Raw genomic sequence first — 25,000 nt, 5'->3', positions numbered from 1 at the left:
TCAGATGTGATTTGCAAGTGTTTAAAAATGTCATTATATATATATTTAAATATTTATTATTTATTTTATTTATTAAATATTTATTATTTATTACATATATTTAAATATTTATTTATTTATTTATTTATTTATTTATTTATTTATTTATTTATTTATGATAGACATAGAGAGAGAGAGGCAGAGACACAGGCAGAGGGAGAAGCAGGCTCCATGCCGGGAGCCCGACGCGGGACTCGATCCTGGGTCTTCAGGATCCTGCCCTGGGCCAAAGGCAGGCACCAAACCCCTAAGCCACCCAGGGATCCCATGTCTTTTATGTTTTATAAATATTAAAACAATGTTTTTAATTGCTTAAGCTCATATTTAGGGCACGGATCCATTTTGAATCAAGTTTTGTGCAGAGTGAGGTAGGTGTGAGGGCTGATTTGTATGCAGCTTCTCCTGCCGCCATGTCACCCTGACCAAGGACCTCTCTGGGAGCAGCTCTGCTCCCCTGCCCTCGGCGGGATGGGCGCCTACACATGCCTTTGGGAAGTCATGTGGAAGGGCCGTCTCTCCAACCCCCAGGCCTGGTACCGGGCTGTGGGGCCAGGCTGGTTGAGCGTGGCGGTGTGGCATCCCCACCCTGTCCTGCCTGGTTCTTCTCCCCTCCCCCGGGCCACGTGAGAGCCTGCACAGAAAGTCTGCGCAGGAGGACAGGGCCAGACACGCGGCTGTTCTCTGCCTCTCCCGCTCTCTGCAGCGTGCTGTGTTCAATCCCTGAGTGGGCCCCCCACACCCCAGTGTGCCCTACCCCGGGCGACACCCTCTCCTAGGCCTGCATGTCGCTCATCTTTCTCCCAGGGTGTCAGAAATCTCTGGAACCTCCCCTCTAAAGAGAATTGTGGGACACTGAAGGCGTCTGAGACCATGGGGCGTTTGGAGGTTGGGTAGTTGATGTGCCGGGTGAGAAAAGCAGCTTCCCCAGGCTGGAGACAGAGTGAGGAAGACCAATGGGGCCCTCCCGGGAGCCGAGGTAGGTGGGAAACACTGCCCCTGTGCCAGCTGGGCAGCCAGCCACGGGCATCAAGCTGAAAAGTCTGTTTTTTGTCATGGGACTGCCCCAGCTGCCCACCCCTGCCAGACCTGGGCAAACCGGAAGCCTGCTGAGGTTCCTCCCACCCAGAGGGCTGGATCCAGGCAGGCGCCAGGACTTTGTTCCTTGGGCTGGTCTGGCTCTGAGCCTAAGGTCTGAGCGGCACTTAGTTTCTGAACTGTGCCCTCCACCTCCTGCCCCCGCCAGTGTGCCCAGGGCACCTGGCTTCTGGAGCCCCAGGGGAGCCATGGACCCCAGAGGTGAGTGGGGAGGAACCAGGGCTCCAGGATGGGCCTCTGACCATCTGGTCGGGGCTCCCCAGCCACAGGAGCCAGGGTCCAGACCCCGCAGGGTGGGGACAGCTAGGGCAAGGGCAGTGGGGAGGGCCTGGGGGCTCCATGTGCCCCTGTGCCGTGGGAGGGGAGGTGGTCTTAGGTAGGGTGATGGTGGCACTCAGGGAAGAAGGACAGATAGGATGTGGCTAGAGCAGTGTTTGTATGGGGGGCAGACCTTTGGAGGAAGCGTCTTGACTTGACATACAAAGCTCCCTGGCTAGCCCTCTGCCAGCCCTCCTGCCCAGGCCTCTGCCGAGTCTCCTCTCCTGGGCTCTCTTCTCTGTACTTGTCTGGTCCCCAGAGGTCAGAGGGAGGGCCCAGGAGGGGATTTCCTCCTGCTGGGACGTCTGCCTGTGGGAAGAGGGCCAAGAGCGTCCCAAGAGCTCAGAGCTCAGGCACAGCCAATGCTAGGAGTGGGGCCCTGGGCACCTGCTGGGGATGGGGGTGCGGGGAGGAGGCTGGGAGAGAGAGGGAGGGAAAGAGGAAGTAGGCTTCGGGGAGAAGAGTTTCCTATGGGTGCAAGCTGGCTCCCTGATATCAGTAACTCTGCCTGTGAGGCTGGCATCTGAGGGCAGAGGGGACAGAGGGAGGGCGAGGGAGGAGAGGGGAGCTGGAGCCAGGAGGAGGGCCCCTTCCTGCCTCCACCCTGCCCTCCCAATCGGGCCGGGATGGTGGGGGTGCTTTACTTCCCCATGGGGTGGTCTTTGCCCCTCTGGCTGAGAGATGGAGGCTTCTGGGGTCCCTCAGCCCTCTCTCCCTGCCTGGCCATCTCATGCCACCTCTGCTGCTACCTGGCAACAGACCAGCTCAACAACTCGGTTCTTGTCAGCAGGACCCACGGGCCCTAGGCCCAGCCCCTGCGGCCGTAGAGGGGGCAACCCCAGCAGAGTGCTGGGCGCTGGGAGCCCCCCACTCCCCAACATGGGAGCATGTGCCCTCTCTGGGTGCCGTGGCACCACAGCACAGCAGCAAGTACACCTGCTCTGAGCTCCTGCCTGGGACTGCCCTGTGCCCAGCTGCGCCTCCTCAGGGACCAGGAGGGCAAGGGTCTGGCTTTCATGTGCATCTACTGAGGCCCAGGACCTGGCACTGTTTATTCACCTTCTCATCCGTGGCACTCTGCTGGGGGCTGGGACACTGTGCGATCTCATTGAACCTTCCAGAACAGCAGAGCATGTGCCCAGCCTAATGGACATGAGATGGGCTATGTGGGTCCTGGTCTCCTGGGTGCCCTCACAGCTGGGCTCAAACCCTAGGTCCTGGAGTCACCCCTTCCTTGACCAGAGGAGAAAAAGTAGTCCTGGGGGCCCAGGGAAGGCTCTGGGCTCTGTTCAGCCCCCTGCCCTGACTGCAGGAGGAAGTGGCCCTGAAGAGACCGTTGGAGGGTCCAGGGAGATGAGGACAGAGCCCTGGAGGCCTCCCTCCCTTTTGTCCCGCCTCCTGGGACAGGGCCTGGCTGGGTGGGGTCTCTGCCAGAGCCTGGGAGGACGTGCAGAGAGGCCAGGGGCTTCCTCGGTCACTCGGGGAGTCAGGCACACATCTTCTCAGAAGAGAAACCAGAGACAACAGCCACTGCTTTTCCTCATGTTTAGTCATTGAAATTCTTTCATTGATTGGAGGCCTCCAGCCTGGCCTGGCTTGGGCTTGGGCCTGGAGCAGGCCTCCCTGAGGGAACCCGCCTCGGATGGGCTGAGAGGATGCACCGGGCTATCATAGTTTACTTCTGCCCTTGTTGTAAAGTCTTCTGACCTAAGCAGAGACCCCGTGTGGTTGGGGGTGGTGGGAAGGGCCCTCCTAGAGCCCAATCCCAGGCCCAGGAGGCACCAGCACCAGGGCAGAGTGCAGGGTGCTCCTGTGATGGCAGCGCCACCGACGTGGGCCTGAGCTCAGGGTTTCCTGGTTCCCTAGAAGGTGGTAGGTCAGGACCCGGTGGGTCTCCTGGGGCAGACATTGGCTCTGATGCCAAGCTGCTCAAGGAGAACCAGGCTGGCAGCCCCAGATGTAGCTGTCCCACCTCCTGGGGATGCCGCTCTGTTAGAGTCCTGCAGGCAGTGACACGTCCGTCTGGTCTGAAAGTCAGACCCTTGCTGGGTGCCCAGGGCTTCCCAGTGTGCCCAGATCTGCCCTGGTTTTAGCACTCCAGACTACCCTCCGGGGCCTGGCGGTCCAGCTTCTGGCCCTCTGGGATGGCTTCTCTTCTTCCCGAGGCCCTTGGTGACCAGGTCCTTCCTGCTGCTATGGTTTTGCCAGTCCCTTCCCTGGATCTTGCCCATCTGCTGTGCCCCTCGGGCCTCTGCTTCTTGTGTGCCCTCTGGGGGGCCTGCCAGCCCCAGTGGACCACCAGCCTGGTGCTCCGACCTTTCCTGCCCCACTTCCCTGTGTGGGCTGTGCATGCCCTACATGCTCCACATTGGGAACAGGCCAACCCAATCAGGGAGCTAGTGGCCCTTTAGGGTAACCCAGGCCAGCCTGCCCCGTGTCAGCATGGGGGATGCAGAGGGTCAACTGGAAAGTGCCAGGACCCGGACCGGGCCCCAGCCTGGACTACGGGCCACTGTGCTGTACACGGTGTGGGCCGGCAGTGTCCCATCCTCAGCTGTCTGGTGAGCTCCTACTGCGTGGGGCCACTGTCTAGACGGGGGGCCAAGAGAAGAGTCAGAACACATGGCACCAGCACCCCTGGGTCAGGTGGAGACCATGCGGGTTATTGGGGGAACTTGCCAGCAGAAAGAGTGGAGTGGTCCAGTTGGCACCCAGTAGCCTGATGCCGGCTTCCCGCAGGGCAGGTCAAGGGCAGGTGTACTGTGGACACTAGGTGTCCCCCTTGCCCCCAGCTGGGTCCAGGTGAGACGGGAGGCTCCCCACATCAGGAAACCGCCTTGCTGGACAGGGGCTACCTGCAGCCATTTGGCCAGCGCTAGCTCCGGGGCAGGGGAGCCTCCAGGCCAGTCCCACTCGCCTGCCTGCCCTTCTCATAATATATTATTGTGGTATAATGCACACAAGAAGGAATTTACTGTTTTAACCAAGTTTAAATGCATAGTCTAGCGGCCACAAGCATCACACTGCTGTGCAAGTGTAACCACAGAGCTCTTCCATCCCCCCCAAACCGAAGCCCTGTCCCTGGAGAACACTGACCCCCATCCCCGGCCCCTGGCGCCCACCATCCACTTTCTGTCTCCAGGTCCCTGAGGGGCATGGATTCCTGAAGGTTCTGTCCCTCCGTGACCTCCCTGTTTCACTCATCTCTTGTCCTTGGAGCCCGTTCATGTTGGAGCCTGGGACTACCTTACCTTCCTTTCTAAGAATATTCCATGGGGTGGATGGAGCATGTCTTCTCTGCTCCTGGGTTCCTGGTAGGACCCTGGGACACTTCCCATTTTCAGGGAATAGCACTCGGGAACATGCAGAGACCCAGCCCTGGAATTGCTGAATCATATGGTAATTGTACATTTAATTTTGGGGGGAATTGCCTTACTTTCTCCCCCAGCAGGTGGACCCGCATGTGGAAGGTGTGGCCAAGGAGGTGTGCTGCTGGGTCGGGGTTGGGGTGGGAGGAAAGGTGCCTCTGAGTTTCCCAGGCGCCCTGGTGTCTGGCCATAAGATGGGAAAAGTGCCCCACCTGGGGTGTGGGCAACAGGGACCCGCGGTCCTACTGGGCCGTGAAAGGGTTGATGGGCCTTCAGTGGGGAGGCCCATGGGGCTCAAGTCTCCTTGTCCTCGGTCCACTGACACACAGGTAAAGGCTAGAGAATCGTGGGAGGGGGATGACAGTGTAGATGCCGTAGTTCATGCTCCTGGCACGGTGGGGACAGAATAGAGGCCGGGACCACACCTGAAGCCTCGGAGGATTGTGCTCCTAGGGAGGTCAGGCAGGTGCAGCCAGCTGACAGGCCAGAGGGAGCAGAGTTCACCTGCGCCGAGGAGCCAAGGAGCCGAGTGGCCAAGGGCAGAGGAGAGAGTGCCAGGTTAGGAGGCAGGTATCCCAGAGCCAGCCAGCCAGAGGGGAGTCCCGGGGTGGTTGGAGTGACAGGCTGGGTAGGGAGGGTGAGGAGAGAATGGGAGGAGGTGTGGAGGGCAAGGGGATGACCATTCAAGCTGCTCTCTACAGGGAAGGGTGAGAACAGGGTGGGGAGAGAACGCGGAGGGAATGTCGGTAGAGAAACCTGAATGACGCACGGACCTCACGCTGATCTTTGGTGCCCTGCTCTGGTCCTGGCCGCTGCTCCCAGCTCACCTGGCTCCGCGCCCACTTTACCTGGGCAGCCGGCCAGCTCCCCGTGCACACCTGATGAGGGAAATCAGGACCTTGGGGACAGTCTTTAATGTGTTGCTCTCACTATTGATAAGATCAAATGTCTTTAACGTGGTTATTGCTGCATATCATTTGCCCTTTAAGACAGTTTGTGGGGCACCTGGCTGGCTCAGGGGGTGAAACATGGGGCTCTAAATCTCAGAATTGTGGGTTCAAGCCCCACCTTGGGTGTAGAGATTTCTTAAAGACAATATCTTAAAAAAAAAAAAAAAAACCAACTCACCAGTTGCTCTTATTTATTAAATCATAGGAAGATATTATCCTAAAGGGTTTGGGGCTTTTTTTGTGATATGAGTTCCAAAACATTTCTTTAACTTATTTATTTGATTTTGTTTGTGGTTGTCTTTTCAACCATGCGTCAAATTATTTTCATCAGGTTTTGTTTATTTGTCTTCATTTAGGGCTTTTGAAAAAAATCTGGGGCCACACTTAGGGTCTTCCCCTCTCCCAGACTGAAAACATAGGCTCTTTCTTTTGTTCTGGTGTATTTACAGGTTTGTCTAATTTTGTTATTTGTAGCGGTCAGTACATTTGTGGGGTACTGAAGTCAGAGCTGATGCCTCAGGATCTGATGGAGAAGGGTTGCCTGGCGTGGTGTCTGCGGGCTCCCTGCTCCCCGCAGTTACTTGTTCTGAGTTATTGCTTGTGCAGCCTTTTAGGTGTTTAGATAAGCATAAGAATATACAGAAGTGCTGTTCTGGACTTTATTTGGAGCTACCCCACCCCCCGTGCCTTGAGCGCTGGGCTCTTCCTTAGAGCCACACGGGGAGCTGAGTTGGCAGCTCGCAGGTGACCTCTTTCAGCCTCTAGTGCAGAGCACTGGCCATTTCCAGGCTTCTGCTGGAAACAAAGCCACTAAGAACAACCATCATCTTCTGTGTGGGCAGGTGTCTCCGCAGTGTAGACCCTCACCTGGGTTTGCTGGGTCAGATGCTGAGTGAGTCTGGCTCAGGGTAAACACGGCCAGATGTCCCTCCCTGTGGAGTCTGGTCTCTTTCTACCCCTACCGCAGTGTTTCTGAGCCTCACCCCTCCTGGCTGATGGCCCTGTAAGGAGGAAAATAAAATTGAATTTAAATTGCCCCTAAAGGGCAGCCCCGGTGGCGCAGCGGTTTGGCACCGCCTGCAGCCTGGGGTGTGATCCTGGAGACCTGGGATCGAGTCCCACATCGGGCTCCCTGCATGGAGCCTGCTTCTCCCTCTGTCTGTGTCTCTGCCCCTCTCTCTGTGTGTCTATGAATGAATAAATAAAATCTTTAAATAAAAATAAAAATAATAAAAAATAAATAAATAAATAAATAAATAAATAAATAAATAAATAAATCGCCCCTAAAAAGAGATGCACCTGACTGGCTCAGTCAGGAGAATATGGGACTGTTCTTGGGGTCATGAGTTCAAGCCCCAGGTGGTGTAGAGCCTATTTAAAACAAAACAAAACAAAAAAAAACAAAAACATTTGTCGCTAAAGAAAAAATATTAAGGAGTAAGAGTTTGCTGGGTAAAGTTAAGCTTTGGAAAGTCACAAGTCATTAATGACCAAGTTTTTTTTTTTTTTGCATCCTCAAAAACCAATTTTCACCTTCTCAGGGGCGGCATCCTGACCTCCCACTCCCTGCTCCTCCCCCTGCCTGGAGAAGACTAGTGCCACCCAAGGTGTGGACAGGTGGGATCCCTGGGGCACCTGGAGAGCCCAGGGCAGGCGCAGACATGTTGTTGGCATTTGGTGGTGAGAAATAGTATCTACTGTGACTTTTTTTTTTTAACCAGCTCCAAGAATAATTGACTTACAATAAACTACGCATATTTGAAGTGTGCTGTTAGCTAAATTTAAACATTTGCATACACACATGAAGCCATTACCAAAATCAGATAATGAACCCCCCATCCCCCCCAAATGTTCCCTCTTCCCTTCTACAATCCATCCCCCTCTGCCTCACCCCTGCCGTATGAGGCCACACCGTCGGCCTTCCATAGCTACAGACTAGTTTGATCTTCTAGAATTTCACATAAAAGGAATCAGACATTAGCCACTCCTTTCATGCCCCCATCTCTCAGTGTAATTACGCTGAGATTCCCCCACGCTGGTGAGTGTATCCACAGTTCATTCCTCTCACTACTGTCTGGACACACGTCCGCTGGCTGATCTACTCATTTGCTGCTGGTCATCCGGGTGGTTTGCAGTTGGTGGCTATGACCAGGGAAGCTGCTGTGAGCCTATGTGTTAAGTCTTTGTGTGGACACGCTTTTCTTTCTCCTGGAATGACTGGGTCACGCGGTGGGAAGTGCCAGGCTGTTTCTCGAGGGGGTTGTTTGAGATACATCCCCACCCCGAGCATCTGAGAGCTTGGTGCACCACGTCTTCACCGACATTTTGTGTGGTCAGTCGTTCTAATTCCAGTAGATATGAACTTGGGACTCACTGTGATTTTAATGTGCGTTTCCCTAAGGACTGATGCGTCCCATGGAACTCTGGCCATCGTTGTATCTTCTTTAGTGAAGTGTGTGTTCAGATCTTATATGTATCTATGAGATATATATGGGTGGAGTTTGTTTTCATACAACTGAGTTTTGAGACATAGCTCCTTTCTTCCATATGTGGTTGGGAAAGAATTTTTTTCTAGCCTGATTTGTCTTTTCATTCTCTTAACTGTGACACTCAAATAGCAGAGGTTTTTAGGGGTCCCTGGGTGGCTCAGTGGTTTAGCGCCTGCCTTTGGCCCGGGGTGTGATCCTGGGGTCCTGGAATCGAGTCCCACATCGGGCTTCCTGCATGGAGCCTGCTTCTCCCTCTGCCTGTGTCTCTGCCTCTCTCTCTCTCTGTGTGTGTCTCTCATTAATAAATAAAATCTTAAAAAAAAAGAGCAGAGGTTGTTAATTTTGATCAAGGCCAATGTATGCATTTTTCTTTTATGGACATTGCTTTTGGTGTTGTATTTTGATTTTGTTAAGTTTATTTATTTAAGTGATCTCCACACTCAACGTGGGGCTCGAACCCACAACTCTGACACCAAGAGTCATGCACTCCACCAACCGAACCTACTGAATGCTCCTCGGTGCGTCATATTTTCAAACCTTGGCCCAATCCATGACCACGAAAACTATTTTTGCATACATATCTGAGATGACCCATTTGGATACATCCCTGGGATACATCACATTTTCATACCCAGAGGGAACAGACACGACTGTCTTAGACCAAGGGAAATCTTTGGTAACAGTTTTTGGGCTGCACCCAGGTGTCTGCATGCACAGTGTTTTGTTTCTCGGTCCAGCACTTGGGGCCCCAAACACATTTGTGATCAATGAGATTCTGGTTGCTGGGACATCAGACTTGAGTGTCTTGGCTGTCACGCGGTGGGTGGAGGAGGCCCTTTATCAACGGTGGGTCTCACTGCACCACCACCTCTGCTAAGTTTCACCAACACGTGCAGTTTTGCTTCCTTCCAACGTGCACCTATTCTGGAGAGCTGATCTCTGCCTCGGGCTCTCTGGCCATGGCGTATTGTGTGTAGCTCCCCTGTGTTAGGGCTCGAGGTGTCCACAGGGTCTGGAATCCCCTCAGTGGAGCTGGGTTGGTATACCCTTGTCTGCCACAGCCCTCACGTGTCTTGTCATCCGCACTTTGCCAGTCGGATTGTGGCTACGTTCCACCTTATTCTGCATCCCTTGGGTCAGGTCATGATCTAGGGTCCTGGGATGGAGCCCTGCTCAGTGGGGAGTCTCCTTATCCCTCTCCCTTGGCCACCCCCTTGTTTGTGCATGCTCTCTCTCTCAAATAAATAAAAAAAATTTTTTTCTTTAAAAAAAGAGTTGGCCCATTCCCTCAAGACTTGTCAACAAGGAGGGGCACTGGGGCAGGTACCCAGGGACTGTAGGGTTAGGCTCAATGGGATTATGTCTCCAGGAGAGGTTGACCCACCTTGTCTGTGAGTACAGAAGAGGGAGAGGGCGTTCAGCTGGAGCTGACATGAGCCCATCACTGGCCAGTGCCCAATTTTGACCTCAACAGGGTGACTTAGGTAACCCAACCCTGAATAACTGAGACTTCCTCTCCACAGGCTTCTGGGGAAAGAGTGCCAGCCCCTGGCTGTGCGGCTTCCTGATCTTTGCTGCCTGCCTGGGCTTCTACAGGTAAGGGGTGGGGGATGATCCTGGGGACCCTATGGCAGGTTGGGATTAATTATGGCTTATTTGACTGTAGTTAACAAAACCAGTGAAGGTTGGCCCACAACAATGATCCCAGAGAAAGTGTGACCAGCACTGTCATGATCATTTTGCACATGATGAAACCAAGGGAATGTGGTGGTATCCCAGCCTCACTCACCCCACTTCACGGGGGCACAGACTCCCAGCCAGCCCACTGCTCTGCTCCCCAGTGATTTATGGGCATTTATAGGTGCCAGGGGTGTGGAGGGCCTCAACCTGTTAGAAACACCAGTTACCTCAACATACGGAACTCCCATCATGCTGCAAATATATTTGTGGAAAACATAACATTTTTTTTTTTACTGAATGTTATTAGTTTAAAACAAACAATAAAGTTGATGTTTTAAAACAAATTTGATAAAGTTGCTCCCCTTAAGAGCAATAGATTCTAGTGGATACCTTTTCAGGACACTGGTTCTTATCCCACAAGGTGAAATTGCTCTTAGCCTCAACTTTGAGGTGGATGTTGAGTGCTTGAACATATAGGTCAGATGACAAGAAGGCATTTTTAATTAGCAGTAAACCTTCAGAGCTATACACGTTTTCACTGGCAACTTTTGTAAAGAAATTTGTCAGTGGGGCACCTGGGTGGCTCAGTTGGTTAAGTGTCTGACTCTTGGTTTCACCTCAGGGTCGGGTCCTCAGGGTCCTGAGATTGAGCCCCTTGTTGGGTTCCATGGTCAGCGGAGAGTCTGCTTGAGATTCTCTCTCCCTCTCCCTCTGCCTCTCCTCTCACTGCTCACACACTCTCTGTCTCTAAAAAAAGGAAAGAAAGCAAGAAAGAAAGCAAGAAAGAAAGAAAGAAAGAAAGAAAGGAAAGAAGAAAGAAAGAAAAAGAAATTTGTTAGAAGGAGCTTCCATTTGTTGAATTTTTATTCTGTGCTGGGCACTGAGCAAAGTGCTTGATGGACATTCTTGTACTTCCTCTTGTCAATCTGTAAGATGTGCACTATTATCCCCACTTGACACCTAAGAAACAGGCCCCAGAGGTGGAGGTGACACCCAGGTTACAGGGTAGGAAGTGGCAAAGCCAAGATGCAGAACCCTCCCAACCCCCTCCCCAGGGCCCCAAGGGAGAGTCAATCTAGGCTGGCATCTAGTCTCGGGGCTGGTGGGGCAGCCAGTGCATGTTTGGCAACATGATCCCCTTGTGCTGTTGGGCACATCCACACCTTCACCCAGGCAGGTGTTTCCTGAGCCTGGTGCTCCCGGGGGTGCCGACGTGTCACCGTCCATGGGACAGCTCCCTGTCTTGAGCAGCGTCCGGTCTGGTCAGGGGAGTAGATAGGTGGTCCAGTCAGGAGAGTGGATACAGGGTCTCCTGGATCTCCTGGGAGGAAGATACCCCTTGACCTGCCAGCAGTGGAGACATGTCAGGGCTTTATAAAGCAAGTCTGAACAACAAGTTGAACAAGTCACATATGGAACATGATGGGAAAAGGGGGTGGTGGTGGCGGTGACATTCCAGGTATGTAGTGGCCGAGGTTAGAAGCTCTCACCCCAACCCAAACCCTACTCATGGGGCAGGGAGACACAGAAGCTTCCTGGAGGAGGGCATGCTTGTTCTGGGACCAGCAGTGCTTGGACAGGGGAACTCAGGGCAGGGCAGGGGGGGGTGGGAGAGCTAGTCACGCCAGGAGTAGCGTTCCAGTGTGACATCGCACACCCCTGCTGTGTCCTCAGTGCAGGGGGCAGGGCGTCCCAGGCCCTATAGTCACCCAGGGGTGGAGCCATAGGTCCCTTCCTGCTCTGACCCTTAGCTAGCAAGCCACCAAGTTCAGAACCCGCCCCCTTGGGCTTCTGTTGTCTGCGTGACAGCACTGTTAGAAAAGGGGAGGGAGGCAGGACTTCAGCATGTCTGCAGATCACTTGGGGAGCCTGTCAGAAAGCGAGGTCTCTACGCACAGCCCTCCAACCGCTCAGCGGTGTGCACATCTGGATCACATCTGGGTGAATCCAATGCCGGGGTCCCCTGGTCCCCTCCATGCTATTCATTACTACGGCGACGAGACTGTGTTGCAATGGTCAGGGTGTCTGGCAGGGGTGGGGAGGGGGCCAGCACGGCTTGGGCCCCACCTCTGTTTTCGCAGGAGCCAGAGGCGAATAGGGTGAAAATGTATGTGTTAGAGTCTCAGCCTCGAATCCACAGCCTGTCCCTCCTCCGGCCCAGCAAAGACTCAATCACACTCTTGTTTGTTTCCTAGCAACATTTTCAACCTGATTCCTGGATGGGGGCAGAGAAGAGAGTCTGAAAGGTAATGGCAGAGTCTTTGGAGTCAGGGTGGTTCCTTCTAGAAAGATCTAGAACAGAAATATGTATGTATCGAACTGGAGGTAATTATCACCAAGGAGATACTCATTTCCCAGGGGGACTCCTGGCTCCTCCTTCTACCCTGGTTCTGAATCCTTGACAAGGGACAAGGTGGAGCTCTGACTGCTGTCGGAGAGGACACGTGCGCAGGGTTAACACACTGCCCAGCAGGTGCTAGGCAAGGTCGGGGTTTGGGGAGGGACGGCCTGTGGCGCTGGCTCCAGGTTCCCTGGTCCCCATGGGCCCATCAGGGGACGGGGTGTCCTCTGACCCCATGGGGCCCAGGCAGGGGGGCCCAGTTGTCCTCTCAGAGCTACTCCCTTCCAGGGACGGCCCTCTCTGGCTGACCTGGGACCAGGTAGGTGAGAGCCCCCAACCAGTATAGCTTGTGAGCCAGCAGGATGCAGCCTAAAGCCACGTCCTGAACCCAGGTCTCCTCCTTCCCACCCACATGGGGGTCCGCACGTGCTGCTTGGATGGACAGGTAGATGAGGGCCACGCTGGCACCACTCTTGTCTCCAGCAGCACTGAGGTCCCCACCCACAGGGCCAGAGGGAGAGCCTGCCATTGGGGTGATGGCTTTCACTCCTTCCTCTTCACTCACCAAGATGGACCTTCCTTGGCCTTTGGGATGGAGGAGGGACCCTCCAGGAGCCTGTGTCCCCTCTTCCCCTCCTGGGGCCTTGTGGGGTCAGCAGGGATAGGGGGCGGGGATGCACACCTCCCCTTTGCCTGGGGCACCCATCCCCAGGACGCGGCACTTTCTTAGCAATGGCGACTTTTCCTGAAGTGACTCAGGTGGAACCCCTCCCATTGCAGCCAGGAGGCCGGGCCCGTGGTCCCGCAGAGGATGCTGGAGACAAGACAGTGCAGGTAGGGGGTGGGGACCCAGGCTCCCAGGTCCCAGAGGGCCAGGGGGGCTTCACCAGAGCTTCCCCTGGGATTCTAGGGCCCACCTGAGTGGCCACAGCTCCTGCCTTCAGGGCTGTGCACCTGCTCCCCAAACAGAGGGCCTCTGGCCAGGCTGCTGGCACTGTGGGTGTGGAATGTCCCATGGGTGGATCTGTGCCCCGAGCTCCCAGATGTGACCCGCGTGTCCAAGGTTTGTCTGCTGTGCTCTGGACCCCTGTTCTACTTGCTGGGCCACACGGCCCAAGCTCTGGATTCCCTGGGGAGCTGTCCTCCTCAGGGGCTCTGTTGGGGGGGCCCTGGAGGAGAGCCACCCGGCTGGCAGGGCTGTGTTCCTCCCAGGACCCAGCCCTGGGCTCTGAGCACCCTATCTCCCTCCCTCAGTGACCGTGACAGCCACCCGGACCCCTGCAGAGTTCCCAAGGTACCCAGGTATGGGGACACCTGTTCGGGCTGTTTCTGGGCCTCTTTCCAAGAAGTGAACACATGTCTTGCCCCCTCCCCTTCCTCATCCTCCTGTGGCTCCTGAGGCTGGTTCACAGGGAGGGAGGTACCAGGGACCCAGGAGAGGAGGGTAGGAGGGTCAGAGAGGAACAGGGGAGATGTTCAAGGATGGGGTTCCTCGGACCTCAGGCTTCCTGTCGGCCCTGGCTTAGGCATCACAGCTGTGGGGACCCAGTCCCGGCTTCTCAGTACTCAGCCTCGAGGAAAACTGGATAATGTGGTGGGGGTGGGGGGTGGGGGTGCTGGGGGACCAGGGAGGCAGCCGGTGGGTGTGGTGCGGAGGTGCGTGAGGTGGACCTGGGCTCAGTGCAGGGGCAGGGCCAGCCCTCGTCTTCTCACCCCCAAAATAAGAGCAGGACAGGGCACCTTCGTTACAGTGAGGGAGACCCCTGTGGGGACTTATGGGGCCGGGGAGAGAAGGTGACATGGGGGACGTCTAGAACCTCAATAGTCCTCACAGACCATGAGGGGTGACCTGCGGCCTTTGCTTGGGCTTTAGCCTCAGTTTATCACTGGGCAGCGTGTGACCTCCTCAGGGTGTGTGGGTATGCTCCCTGGGGTCTGTGAGGGACTAAGTGACTGAAGGAGGGGAGGGGGAGGGAGTGGGAGGAGAGGGAGGACAGGAAGGAGGCAGGAGAAGAGCAGGTAGGAAGGAGGGTGTGCGCCCTGGGGCTGGGTGCCGACCCTGGCAGTGCTGGCCCTCTGGAGGAGGAAGACAGCCCCCTCAGCTCTGGGCGCCAACTCCTGGGGTCTGAGGAGCCTCCGGGTGTGACCTGCATCTGCCCTGATGCATGTCTTGTCCGCAGGATGCTTTACCCCAATGTGAAGCTCCTCAATCCCACGTAAGTAGTGGGTCCCTGGGGCGGCGGGGGCTCCCCGGCCCCGACGGCCTGGGGGTCTCCTGTCTCTCTCTCTCTCTCTCTCCTCTCTGGGGCTGCGACCTTTCCTTGCCTTTTCTTTCCTTCTCTCAGGCCTCCCTGAGGCTGGGTGTGTTTTTCATGGGAGGGTGACAAGTGTGGGTGCTGTGGAAGGCACCTCCAGCCCTTGGGCCCTGGGGAGCTGTGGGCATCCGCAGGAGGCACAGAGCCCACTCCTGTGTGTCCTGGGGATGGAGGACAGAGCTGGGGGCGGGGGTGGCCCTGAGGTCTTTCCTGGGGTGCAGATGGCTGAGAGACCACAGTCCGTGCTGGACCGCACAGCCTGGCCTCCTGAGCCCACACCTCCTGCTTGTTCTTGACATTCAGTGCTGGTTGCCAATGAGAAGGCCACCCAGGGGCCACTCTGAGGCAGCCCTTGTTTTACAAGCAGGTAAACTGAGGCTCAGAGCAGTGCAGTGGCTTGCCTGAGGCCCTGCCCTAACCCACAGCACCTCTTTCCCCCAGGAGGGCGGATGTGCTGGTCCTGACCCCCTGGTTTGCCCCCATCGTCTGGGAGGGGGTCTTTGACTCTGCCATTCTGGACGCGCAGTTCAGAAACACCACCATCGGGCTCACCGTGTTTGCCATCAAAAAGTAAGTGGGGTCCGGGCCATGCTGCTGGAGAGGGGCGCCTGCCTGGGGGAACTAGGGAGTCCACCCGAGTGCAGGTGGCACCAGGCACGAGGTGTCCCTCCTGTCCAGGATGAGGTGCTCATGGGGTCTGGGGAGATGTGGGTGGCTTCGGGTCCAGGGGACCTTGCTGGGATTCTCAGGGGCTGCTGTACACCCCCTGCTCACGATAGCAGCCCCACCCCTGAGGGTCACAGGCTCCGGAGTTCACTGCGTGAATGTTGTCTTCGAGCTGCCCCGCCACCACTGACCACGTGCAGGGGCAGCCCCTGCGCTGGGAGCTGAACCCCAGCACAGCCCAGGAGCAGAGGTTCTGCAGCCCGGATCTGTTCCCAGAGCGGCTGACGAAGGCTTAGGGGCCTGGTTACCCAGCAGGTTTACCGTGTGGCAGAGCTGGACCCGCGACCTCCAGGTTGCATCTACAGCTCTGGAGCTTGCTTGTTTGCTTCCCACACTGGCTGGTATTTTACAGACCACATCATCACTCGGGGCATCTTGGTCGCCCTTGCACACTGGCGCCTGTGGCCCTTCCTCACTCTTGAGTGGCTGCCCACCCTTTGATCCCAGAGGTGCTTCCTTCCCGCTTGAGCTGTTTTGTAGAGTTGCCTCAGGTCACACCACGATCGATGATGTCTTATCATGAAATTGTTCAACTGGGCAGCAGTGTTGCAAAAATTGGACAGTGAACGTGTGTGTGCCCCGACCCCACATTCCACCCTGATGGGTGTGCTTTCTTCATTCCCCGCTCAGCCTCCCTAGTCTTAATGGGATATAATGGACACGTAACACCATGTAAGTGTACGGTGCAGGATATAATGATGGGACGTACGGATGCACAGTGTGTTCACTGCAGTCCCCATGCTGCTAGCTTCATTCCCAGAACTTCTACATCTTCTACCTGGAAGTTTGTTCCTTTTGACCCCCTTCATCTATTTCCCCAGCCCTGCACCTCTCTCCTCCGGTGAACCTCTTACCTGTTCTCTGGTGCTATGGATTCAGTTTTCTTAGACTCCACCTGTGAGATCATTCTGTATCCCACTGTCTCAGCCTGACCTGTGTCACATGGCATCATGGCCTCAGGTTTCAGCCCTGTTGTTGCAAACAGCAGGGCTCCTTGCTTTTTTATGGCTGAGGAATATGTAGCTCGGAAAGGAAATACAGGAAATGCTGCAGGGCATCCTGCTCTTCCAGCAGAAAAAAAAGGATGCCAATTAACTTTATAAGAGCATATTCATACATTTATACAGTACCCTGGTTACAGTCAGATTCTCTATTGTATAAATGTATGAATATGCTCTTATAAAGTTAATTGGCATCCTTTTCTTTCTGCTGGAAGAGCGGGATGCCCTGCAGCATTTCCTGTAAGGCATGTCTAGAGATGACTAACCCCCTCAGCTTTTGTTTGGGAAAGGCTTTATCTCTCCATTTCTGAAAATCAGCTTTGCAAGGGTGGTATTCTTTCAATATTTTTATTTTTATTTTTTTGAGAGAGAATATGAGAGTGGGAAGGGAGGGGCAGAGGGAGAGGGAGAGAGAGAATCATAAGCTGTCTCCATGCCCAGCATGGAGTCGAATGAGGGGCTTGATCCCACAACCCCGAGATCGTGACCTGAGCTGAAATCAAGAGTCAGACACCCAGCCGACTGAGCCATCCAGGTGCCCCAGTATTTTTTTTTAATTTTTTAAAATTTATTTATGATAGTCACACACAGAGAGAGAAAGAGAGGCAGAGACATAGGCAGAGGGAGAAGCAGGCTCCATGCACCGGGAGCCCGACGTGGGACCCGATCTCGGGTCTCCAGGATCACGCCCTGGGCCAAAGGCAGGCGCTAAACCAATGTGCCGCCCAGGGATCCCTGCCCCAGTATTTTGAATGTATCATCCCACTCTCTCCTGGCCTGCAATGTTTTGTTCATAAATCTACTTATAGTCTTATGAGAGGGGCTACCTTATATGTGATGACTTGCGTTTTTCCTACTGCTTTGGACATTTTCTCCTTGTCTTTGACTTTTTAAAAAGTTTATTTATTTATTTATTTAGTAATCTCTACACCCAACGTGGAGCTCAAATTCATGACCCCAAGATCAAGAGTCCCCTGCTCTTCTGACTGAGCCAGCTAGGTGCTGTGCCCTCCTTGCCTTTGACTTGTGACAATTTAATTATAATATCTCTCTCTGTAGCGCTTTTCACGTTCAAACTATCTGGGTTCCTTTGAACCTCATAAATCTGGATGCCAAGTCTTTCTTTTGGGAAGTTTTCAGCCCTTATTGCTTTAAATATGTTTTCTGTCCCTTTCTGTTTCCATTCTCCCTTTGGGATTCCCATAATGCAGACACTATTTCTTTTTATGGTTTCCCTAAGTCCCTAAGCTTCACAATTAAAATTTTATTGTACTGGCATGATCACTAATCTACCCATCTATCTGTCCATATTGTTTTTGATATACACAAAGGTAAATCTGGGACACCAGCACACTCCCCATAAATACTTCTCTGTGTGTATTGTCAACTAGAGTTCAAGATGTGTTTATGGTTTTTCTTCTTCCCAGGTAAAATGTACATACAAAAGTTTGCTGAGTTTTGGCAAATGCATATAGTTGTATAACCAAAATCCTTTCCTGGGGCACGTGGGTGGATCAGTGGTTGAGCACCTGCCTTCAGCTCAGGTCGTGATCCCGGGGTCCTGGGATTGAGTTCCGCATTGGGATCCTTGAAGGGAGACTTCTCTTCCCTCTGCCTGTGTCTCTGACTCTCTTTCTGTGTCTCTCATTAATAAATTAAAAAATCTTAAAAAAAATCACTTTCTATTCATAGAACATCTCACCAGCCCCATAAAGTTCCTCAGCACCCCTTCCTAGCCAACACCTCCCCCTACTTCCTCTCCCACATCAGCATTCTGACTTTTATCCACTCCAAGATTATTTATGCCTACTGGAATTGTAAAGTACAGACTGTGTTTTGTTGTCTTTTCTCACTAAGAATCATTACTTGGAGATATATCCGTGATTTGGCATGGGTCAGAGCTCTTTTTTGTTGCTTAGCATTCCATCATATGGGCATCCTAGCGTTGGTTAATCCATATTCCTTTTGATAGACACCTATTTCTAGGTGTTGAATATTAAGAGTAAATACGAATTTTGTCAGAAAAATCTTTTCTGGACATAGGATATATTTTTCTTGATTAAATATCTAGCAGTGGGATTGCTCAGTCCTAGGTTAGATACATGTTAATTTTGAAAAAAAATTCCTGACATTTTCGCAAGCAAGTTGTAGCATTTTACACCTGCACCCACAATATATGGAAGTTCTGGTTGTTCCACATGTTCCACAGCATTTTATGATATGAGTTGTCTGTAAACTTTTATACTTGGGTCTTTATACACACCTATGAGTCGACCTGTGTGGTAGAGTCCTGGAAGTGAAATTTAAAGTTTTGATATATTGGTGGCTCAGTCAGTAGGGTGTCCAACTCTTGAGTTCAGCTCGGGTCATGATCTTTGCCTGCAGGAATTGAGCCCTGCATCAGGCTCTGCAGTCAGCATGGCGTCTGCTTGTCTCTCTCCCTCTCCCCACCCCCATCTCTCAAATAAATAAATAAAAAACTATAATCTTTAAAGTTTTGATGGATTTTCTCATATGCCCTCTGGAGGGATTATAAAAATTGGTATTTTCATTAGTGGCATGTAAGAGTGCCTGCCTTCCCTTACCCTCAACCTCACACCCAGTATTCACTTACTCATTTGTTACAAAGGTTTTTGCTAAACACTTACTATGTGTGGACTATAGGAATAAGACAGTTACCAAGACAGGTAAAGGCCCTGCTTTCATGGAGCTCTATTCTAGTGTGAAAACACAGAAGAACAAATAAAACAAAAGCACAAAATATGTCAGATAGTGATATGGGCTCTAAAAAAATAACTAAGGCTGGGTCAGGGGGAGAGTGATTTGTTTTCATATTTATTTGTGTATTTATTTTCTCCTTTTGAGTTATAATTTCCACATAGTAAAATACGTGCTTCAAGTGCACAGCCTGCTGCATTTTTGCATCTGCGTTCATCCATGCTGGTACCAGCAGGAAGAGCTATAGGTCACGTTCAGTTCTGACCATTAATCTAAGAATGGAAGGTACTGCAGGGGTGAGCCTTTCAGGGAATGGATCCCAGCCTGAGGGAGGAGGAAGCACAAAGGCCCATAGGAGCATGGCAGGCATGTGTCAGGAACATCAAGGAGATGGCCTGCCCACACAGAAAGAAGGAGAGAGGGGAGGAGACGAGGTCAGAGGCAGATCTTGTAGGCTCTGGTAGACCACTGTAGGATCTGGATTTACCTTTTTCTTTTTTTTAAAGATGAGAAGCCATCAGAGGGTCATGGATTGGGAGAGAGCTATCATTTAGACATTATCCATCCTTTGATTTTTATCAACATCATGGATTAAGAAAATACATTATGGTTGGAGGCTACATGCTCTCAATACCAATCTGAAGGCCTCTGCTACTCTACAGTTGATTCTCTGTCTTTAGCTAGTAGATTGGCTATGGTTTTTATTTTTGGTTTTTGATTTTTGTGTTAAAATGCACATAGCATGTATCATCTTAGCTATGTTTAAACACCATAGTTTGGTAGTGTTAGATTTGTGTTTCGGTGCCACCAGAGGGCCGTGCATCTTCACAAGCGTTTTCCTCACAAAACTGAAGCTCTGTGCCCACTGAACACAAGCTCCCCACTCCCCGGCCTCTGGCACCCACCCTTCTGCTCTCTTTCTAGGAATTCGCACATTCTAGATACTCCCTTTAAGTGGAATCAGACAGTGCTTGACTTTTGCAATTGGCTTATTTCACTCAGTACAACATCCTCCAGGTGTGACTATGGGGTCATAAGCTGTCTATGCCCTAGTCTGTTTGTCTGCTGCTGTTTGATTCTGTTTAACACCCACCGTCTCTGGGATCCCTGGGTGGCGCAGCGGTTTAGCGCCTGCCTTTGGCCTGGGGCGCGATCCTGGAGGACCCGGGATCGAATCCCACGTCGGGCTCCTGGTGCATGGAGCCTGCTTCTCCCTCAGCCTGTGTCTCTGCTTCTCCCTCTGCCTGTGTCTCTGCCTCTCTCTCTTTCTGTGTCTCTCATGAATAAATAAATAAAATCTTAAAAAAAAAAAATAAAAACAAAACACCCACCGTCTCTGTTCTGGGGTGCCTGTCGTTGGTCTTAGATACGTGGTCTTCCTGGAGCTGTTCCTGCAGACGGCAGAGAAGCACTTCATGGTGGGACACAGGGTCATCTACTACGTCTTTACTGACCGGCCGGCTGATGTGCCCCATGTGCCCCTTGCGGAAGGGAGGCAGGTCGTGGTCCTTGAGGTACGAAACTATGCCCGCTGGCAGGAGGTGTCCATGCACCGCATGGAGATGATCAGCAACTTCTCACAGCAGCGCTTCCTCCACGAGGTGGACTACCTGGTGTGCATGGATGTGGACATGAAGTTCTGCGATCACGTGGGCGTGGAGATCCTGTCCCCCCTCTTCGGCACCCTGCACCCTGGTTTCTATGGGGCGGCCCGCGAGGCCTTCACCTATGAGCGCCGGCCTCAGTCCCAGGCCTACATTCCGAGAGACGAGGGTGACTTTTACTATGCAGGGGGCTTTTTCGGGGGGTCGGTGGTCGAGGTTCTCCAGCTGACCACAGCCTGTCACCAGGCGATGGTGGTGGACCAGGCCAATGGGCTCGAGGCCGTGTGGCACGATGAGAGCCACCTGAACAAGTACCTGCTCTACCACAAGCCCACCAAGGTGCTATCCCCGGAGTACCTGTGGGACGAACAGATGCAGCAGAGGCCACCTTTCCTCAGGAAACTGCGCTACGTGGCAGTGCCCAAGAATCATGCAGAAATCCGGCAGTGACAAGCGTGGAGCCCTGGGGAGGTCTCTGTTCAGGCTGCCTCCTTAGCAGGTCTTCCCCAGGCAAAGGATCTGCCAAAGACTGGATGGTGTGGCTGAGTCCCTGGACCTCAGTGCCCTCTCCTGGAGAGGTGCCCATTACTCATCCTTGTATTAAAGCTGGGCTCATCCTTCATGCTGCCCATAAGGTCACCTTCTCCAGGAAGAGCTTTGATTGTCCCTTTCTCTTGCTGTGGAAACACACCGCGCTTCACTCTGCATCTATGTAGCACTTGGTGTAATCCCTGGGTGAGCTGTGCTGCCATTCTGCTCACATTCCCTGTTGGCCGTGCCCATTAAGTATGAGCTCCTGAGGGCAGAGGCAGTACCTACCATGGTGCCTTATGCCCAGAGACTCTCAAAACCTGTTCCCATTTGAGCCTAAGTGATCCATAAAAATCTAGTGAACCGTGCACGCAGACAAGGGAAGGGTTGCCCAGCCTAGAAGACTTTTCCTGGTTTCGTTTGTGCATATTGGTAGCTTGTTGCTTTGGGTTGTTTGTCTTTTCCTCACGGATTTGTGGGAATTTGTTATGTGTTTTGGCTATTAGTACTTTCCTCAGACACATGTTAAAAATCTCTTTTCATTTTTATGTTGTCACTTCAACTCCTTTCATTCAGGTAAATTTATTTATTATTTATTTAATTTTTAAAGATTTTATTTATTCATGAGAATACACAGAGAGGAGAGAGAGAGAGAGACAGAGACACAGGCAGAGGGAGAAGCAGGTTCCATGCAGGGAGCCCAACATGGGACTCGATCCTGGGTCTCCAGGATCACACCCCAGGCTGAAGGCGGCGCTAAACCACTGAGCCACCCAGGCTGTCCCATAATGCAGGTAAATTTAACAACTCATCCCTTGCCTTGAAATCATGAAGATGGTGTTTTATGTTATCTTCCAGAAGCTTTGTTTTTGAGTCACACTTAAGTCTTTAATCCACTCATACTGACTTGTGTTTGCTTTTAATGTAAGGATCTGATTTAGTTTTCCTTTCTCTAGATAACCATTATCTTAGCACCACCTATTAAAATGCTGTTGCAGTCTTACCCAGAAAGTTCTTTTCCTGACTTGCAATATTATGGGCCTCATACTGTCAATTGTCCCCATGTGCCTAATCTGTTTGGGGCTCTCTGTTCTGTTCTGTTGGTCTATTGGTCTGTCCCTGTGGCAATAACACACCATCTTAGTTACTCTAGCCCCATAATCAAATCTTGGTATCTGGCCTGGCAAGTCCTCTCCGCTGATTCTTTAAAAGTAGTTTTATTGCTCTTGACCTGTTGCATTTCCATCTGACTTTTATATCTTCCGTCAAATTGCACAAAGGAGCCTGCTGCAGTTTTTTATTTTATTTTATTTTATTTTATTTTATTTTATTTTATTTATTTTATTTATTTTTTTGGAGAGAGAGATGGAATGCAGATGAGTGGTGGGCAAGGGACAGAGGCAGAGGGAGAAACTCTTAAGCAGGCACCATGCCCAGTGCAGAGACCCACTAGGAGCTGGATCTCACAACCCTGAGATCATGACTTGAGCCAAAATCAGGAGTCAGACTCTTATTGGCTGCCCCTCCCAGGTGCCCCTGGCTGAAGTTTTCATCAGAATTGTGACCAGTCGAGCCGAGCTGATCAGTGGCTGCTGGAGGTGCCCCTCCCCTCTGCCAGAAGGCTCACAAGCCAGGGCTGGGTCCTCTTGAGGCTGGGAGGGAGACCACCGCTTCCTCTCCCCCAGCCCCGGGGTCAGCTGGCAGCCATGGGTGCTCTTCGGGTGTCGGGGTGCCACCTCTAAGTCTGCCCGCATCTCTGTACACCATACTCCCTGTGTGCGTGTCTGGCCCTTCCCAAACAGGTGAGAGTTCACAGAACACAACACACGAGATCCTTCTGTTGCAGGGATTCTCTGCCTTTAATGCTGTAATTCTTGGTCACGCTGCTTCGAAGAATGAAGAGATAGACCAGGTGAAGAGTGGTGGGCAGCAAAGAAAGTTTATTGAACAAGAGTATAAGGCTCCCAGAGAGGGAGGGGTCAATGTTGTGCCCAAGATCGTGAATCCGAGAAACCACCAAGGAGCCGACACCGATGCAAACACACGAGGGTTTATTTACAAGCTCGAGCCTGGGTCCAAGTATACCCGACGCAGTGGAGCAGGGACTTGGACCCCGAGACTAAGAGGCTTAGCAACTTTATAGGGGCCAGTGGCCAATGGGATCCCAGAAAGTTGCACAGACATGCTGGTCCGCTGAGCCGGATTTCCGATTAGGGTGTGTCCTGGTCTCTGACTAGGGCGGGGCAGTGCCCTAAGTAATAAGCAGGTCAGCACAAGGCGGGTGCAGCCCAAAATAGAGTCAGTCCTGCTCTGCTTGTCCAGGGGTAGGGATTTTGTTAAATTTCCTGGGTCCCACAGTCCTGAGAGGGTTGCCCCCAGAGTTTCTAAGTTTAGAGGTTTTTATGAGCTCTTTTGCAGAACTATCTTAACTAAGCAATCAGAGCTTTGGTCACGCATCTGTCTACCTGTTAGGTTAATGTCAACATGTCAATGGTCTTTTTTTGCTGACACCTGGGGGCTTATGTCTACACTGCTCCTTACCTGTGATAGGGACAAAGTCAGTGCTGTTTTATCTTAGCTGTCCTGAGGCCATATTTTCTCACTGGGGACTCCTGTCCTGACTACCTAGCTGTCCAACTAGTCCTGACACTTCCCTCAAAAATCGCTTGATGAACAAATCGCTCTTGGTATTGAAAACCAATCCAAGCTTGAGCGTTTCATTTTCTTTTCACTTTCTCTCTCCTACTTCTTGTCCAGTGCTCTCATGCCTTGGAGCACACTGCCCTGAGGATCCCCAGTCCTCTGGTGTAGACTCTTTACACTCCCTTGATCTTAAGTGAAATGACGATTCAAGATCAGCTCCCCAAGTGGCGTCCAGCAAGAGTCACCACCAGACAGTGCTTCCCAGCCGGCCCAGGGCACCCCGCTGCCTTTCTGACTTTCAGTGAAACGTCTCTGGGGAGTCAGTGCAGGAAACTGTGTTGTGCCCAAGATTGCGAATCCGAGAAACCACCAAGGAGCCGACACCGATGCAAGCACACGAGGGTTTATTAGCAAGCTCGGGTCCAAGTATACCCGACACAGCGGAGCAGGGACTTGGACCCCGAAGTTTTTTTTTTTTTTTTTTTTTGGACCCCGAAGTTTTTACAGCTGGCTTTTTTATAGGCTGGTCTAGGGGATTTCCAGAAGGGATGGAAGAATTCTAAGATGGCCCATGGGCGTGGGCTCTGTTGTCTTTCTGATATGGGATTACCTGCCGAGGACACTGAGGACATTCTGAAGTTTTTCCCCTTAAAGTTCAGCTCTTATTCTCAGGGACCTAAGATGGCTGTACTTGTGCTAATGCTAAACTTTAGGTGGGATGGCCTTAATTTTTCTCCGCCTCCACAACTGTGCCCATGGTTGCGGCCTGGTGACCTCTCTTGTTAACAGTGAGAATGTTTCCCTCTCTTCTTGCTTAATGAGAACTGTAGTTTTTCCCCTTAAATCAGGAGTGGATTTTGAGTTTTGTCAAAACTTGTAGTCGACTGTGAGGATCATATAATCTCTCTCCTCCTGTTAATAGAAGTGACTTGTAAATGCCAAGTCCTTATATCTGGGTTTCCTACCCTCACAAATCTGAATTGACCCTACTTGGTCAGGGCATATTACTCTGGCATATTGGTTTATTCTTTCTTTTGTCTGTATTCACCAGGAAGACCCATCTATGGCCCCCGTTTGGGATCTTTCCGGGAGACGTTGGCATCATGGTCCAGATAGTCTGGGAGATTGGATTCAGAACCTTATCTTCTATGCCCTGGGATATTTGAGTCATCTCAGGATTGG

The 25,000-nt window shown here is 52.2% G+C and overlaps 1 protein-coding gene across 2 annotated transcripts; it reads left to right on the top strand.

Annotated features, from left to right (window-relative positions):
- Positions 1–1,215: 1,215 nt before the first annotated feature.
- On the top strand, positions 1,216–25,000 carry LOC129523345 (histo-blood group ABO system transferase 2-like). Of its 2 annotated transcripts, XM_055346190.1 has the most exons (8): positions 1,216–1,335; positions 9,783–9,855; positions 12,135–12,185; positions 13,061–13,114; positions 13,535–13,582; positions 14,461–14,496; positions 15,037–15,165; positions 20,407–25,000. In XM_055346190.1, exons 1-8 carry the CDS (start codon positions 1,323–1,325, stop codon positions 21,092–21,094), a joined length of 1,092 nt encoding a protein of 363 aa, XP_055202165.1. In that variant the 5' UTR covers positions 1,216–1,322; the 3' UTR covers positions 21,095–25,000. The 2 variants fall into 2 exon arrangements, with proteins under 2 accessions (XP_055202165.1, XP_055202255.1); XM_055346280.1 differs by lacking the exon at positions 14,461–14,496.

This window comes from Nyctereutes procyonoides, unplaced genomic scaffold (assembly GCF_905146905.1).
Source record: "Nyctereutes procyonoides isolate TBG_1078 unplaced genomic scaffold, NYPRO_anot_genome, whole genome shotgun sequence".
Classification (NCBI taxonomy): Eukaryota; Metazoa; Chordata; class Mammalia; order Carnivora; family Canidae; genus Nyctereutes; species Nyctereutes procyonoides.
The sequence above is the reverse complement of the archived record's forward strand: the minus strand, read 5'-3'. Positions and strand labels throughout refer to the sequence as shown.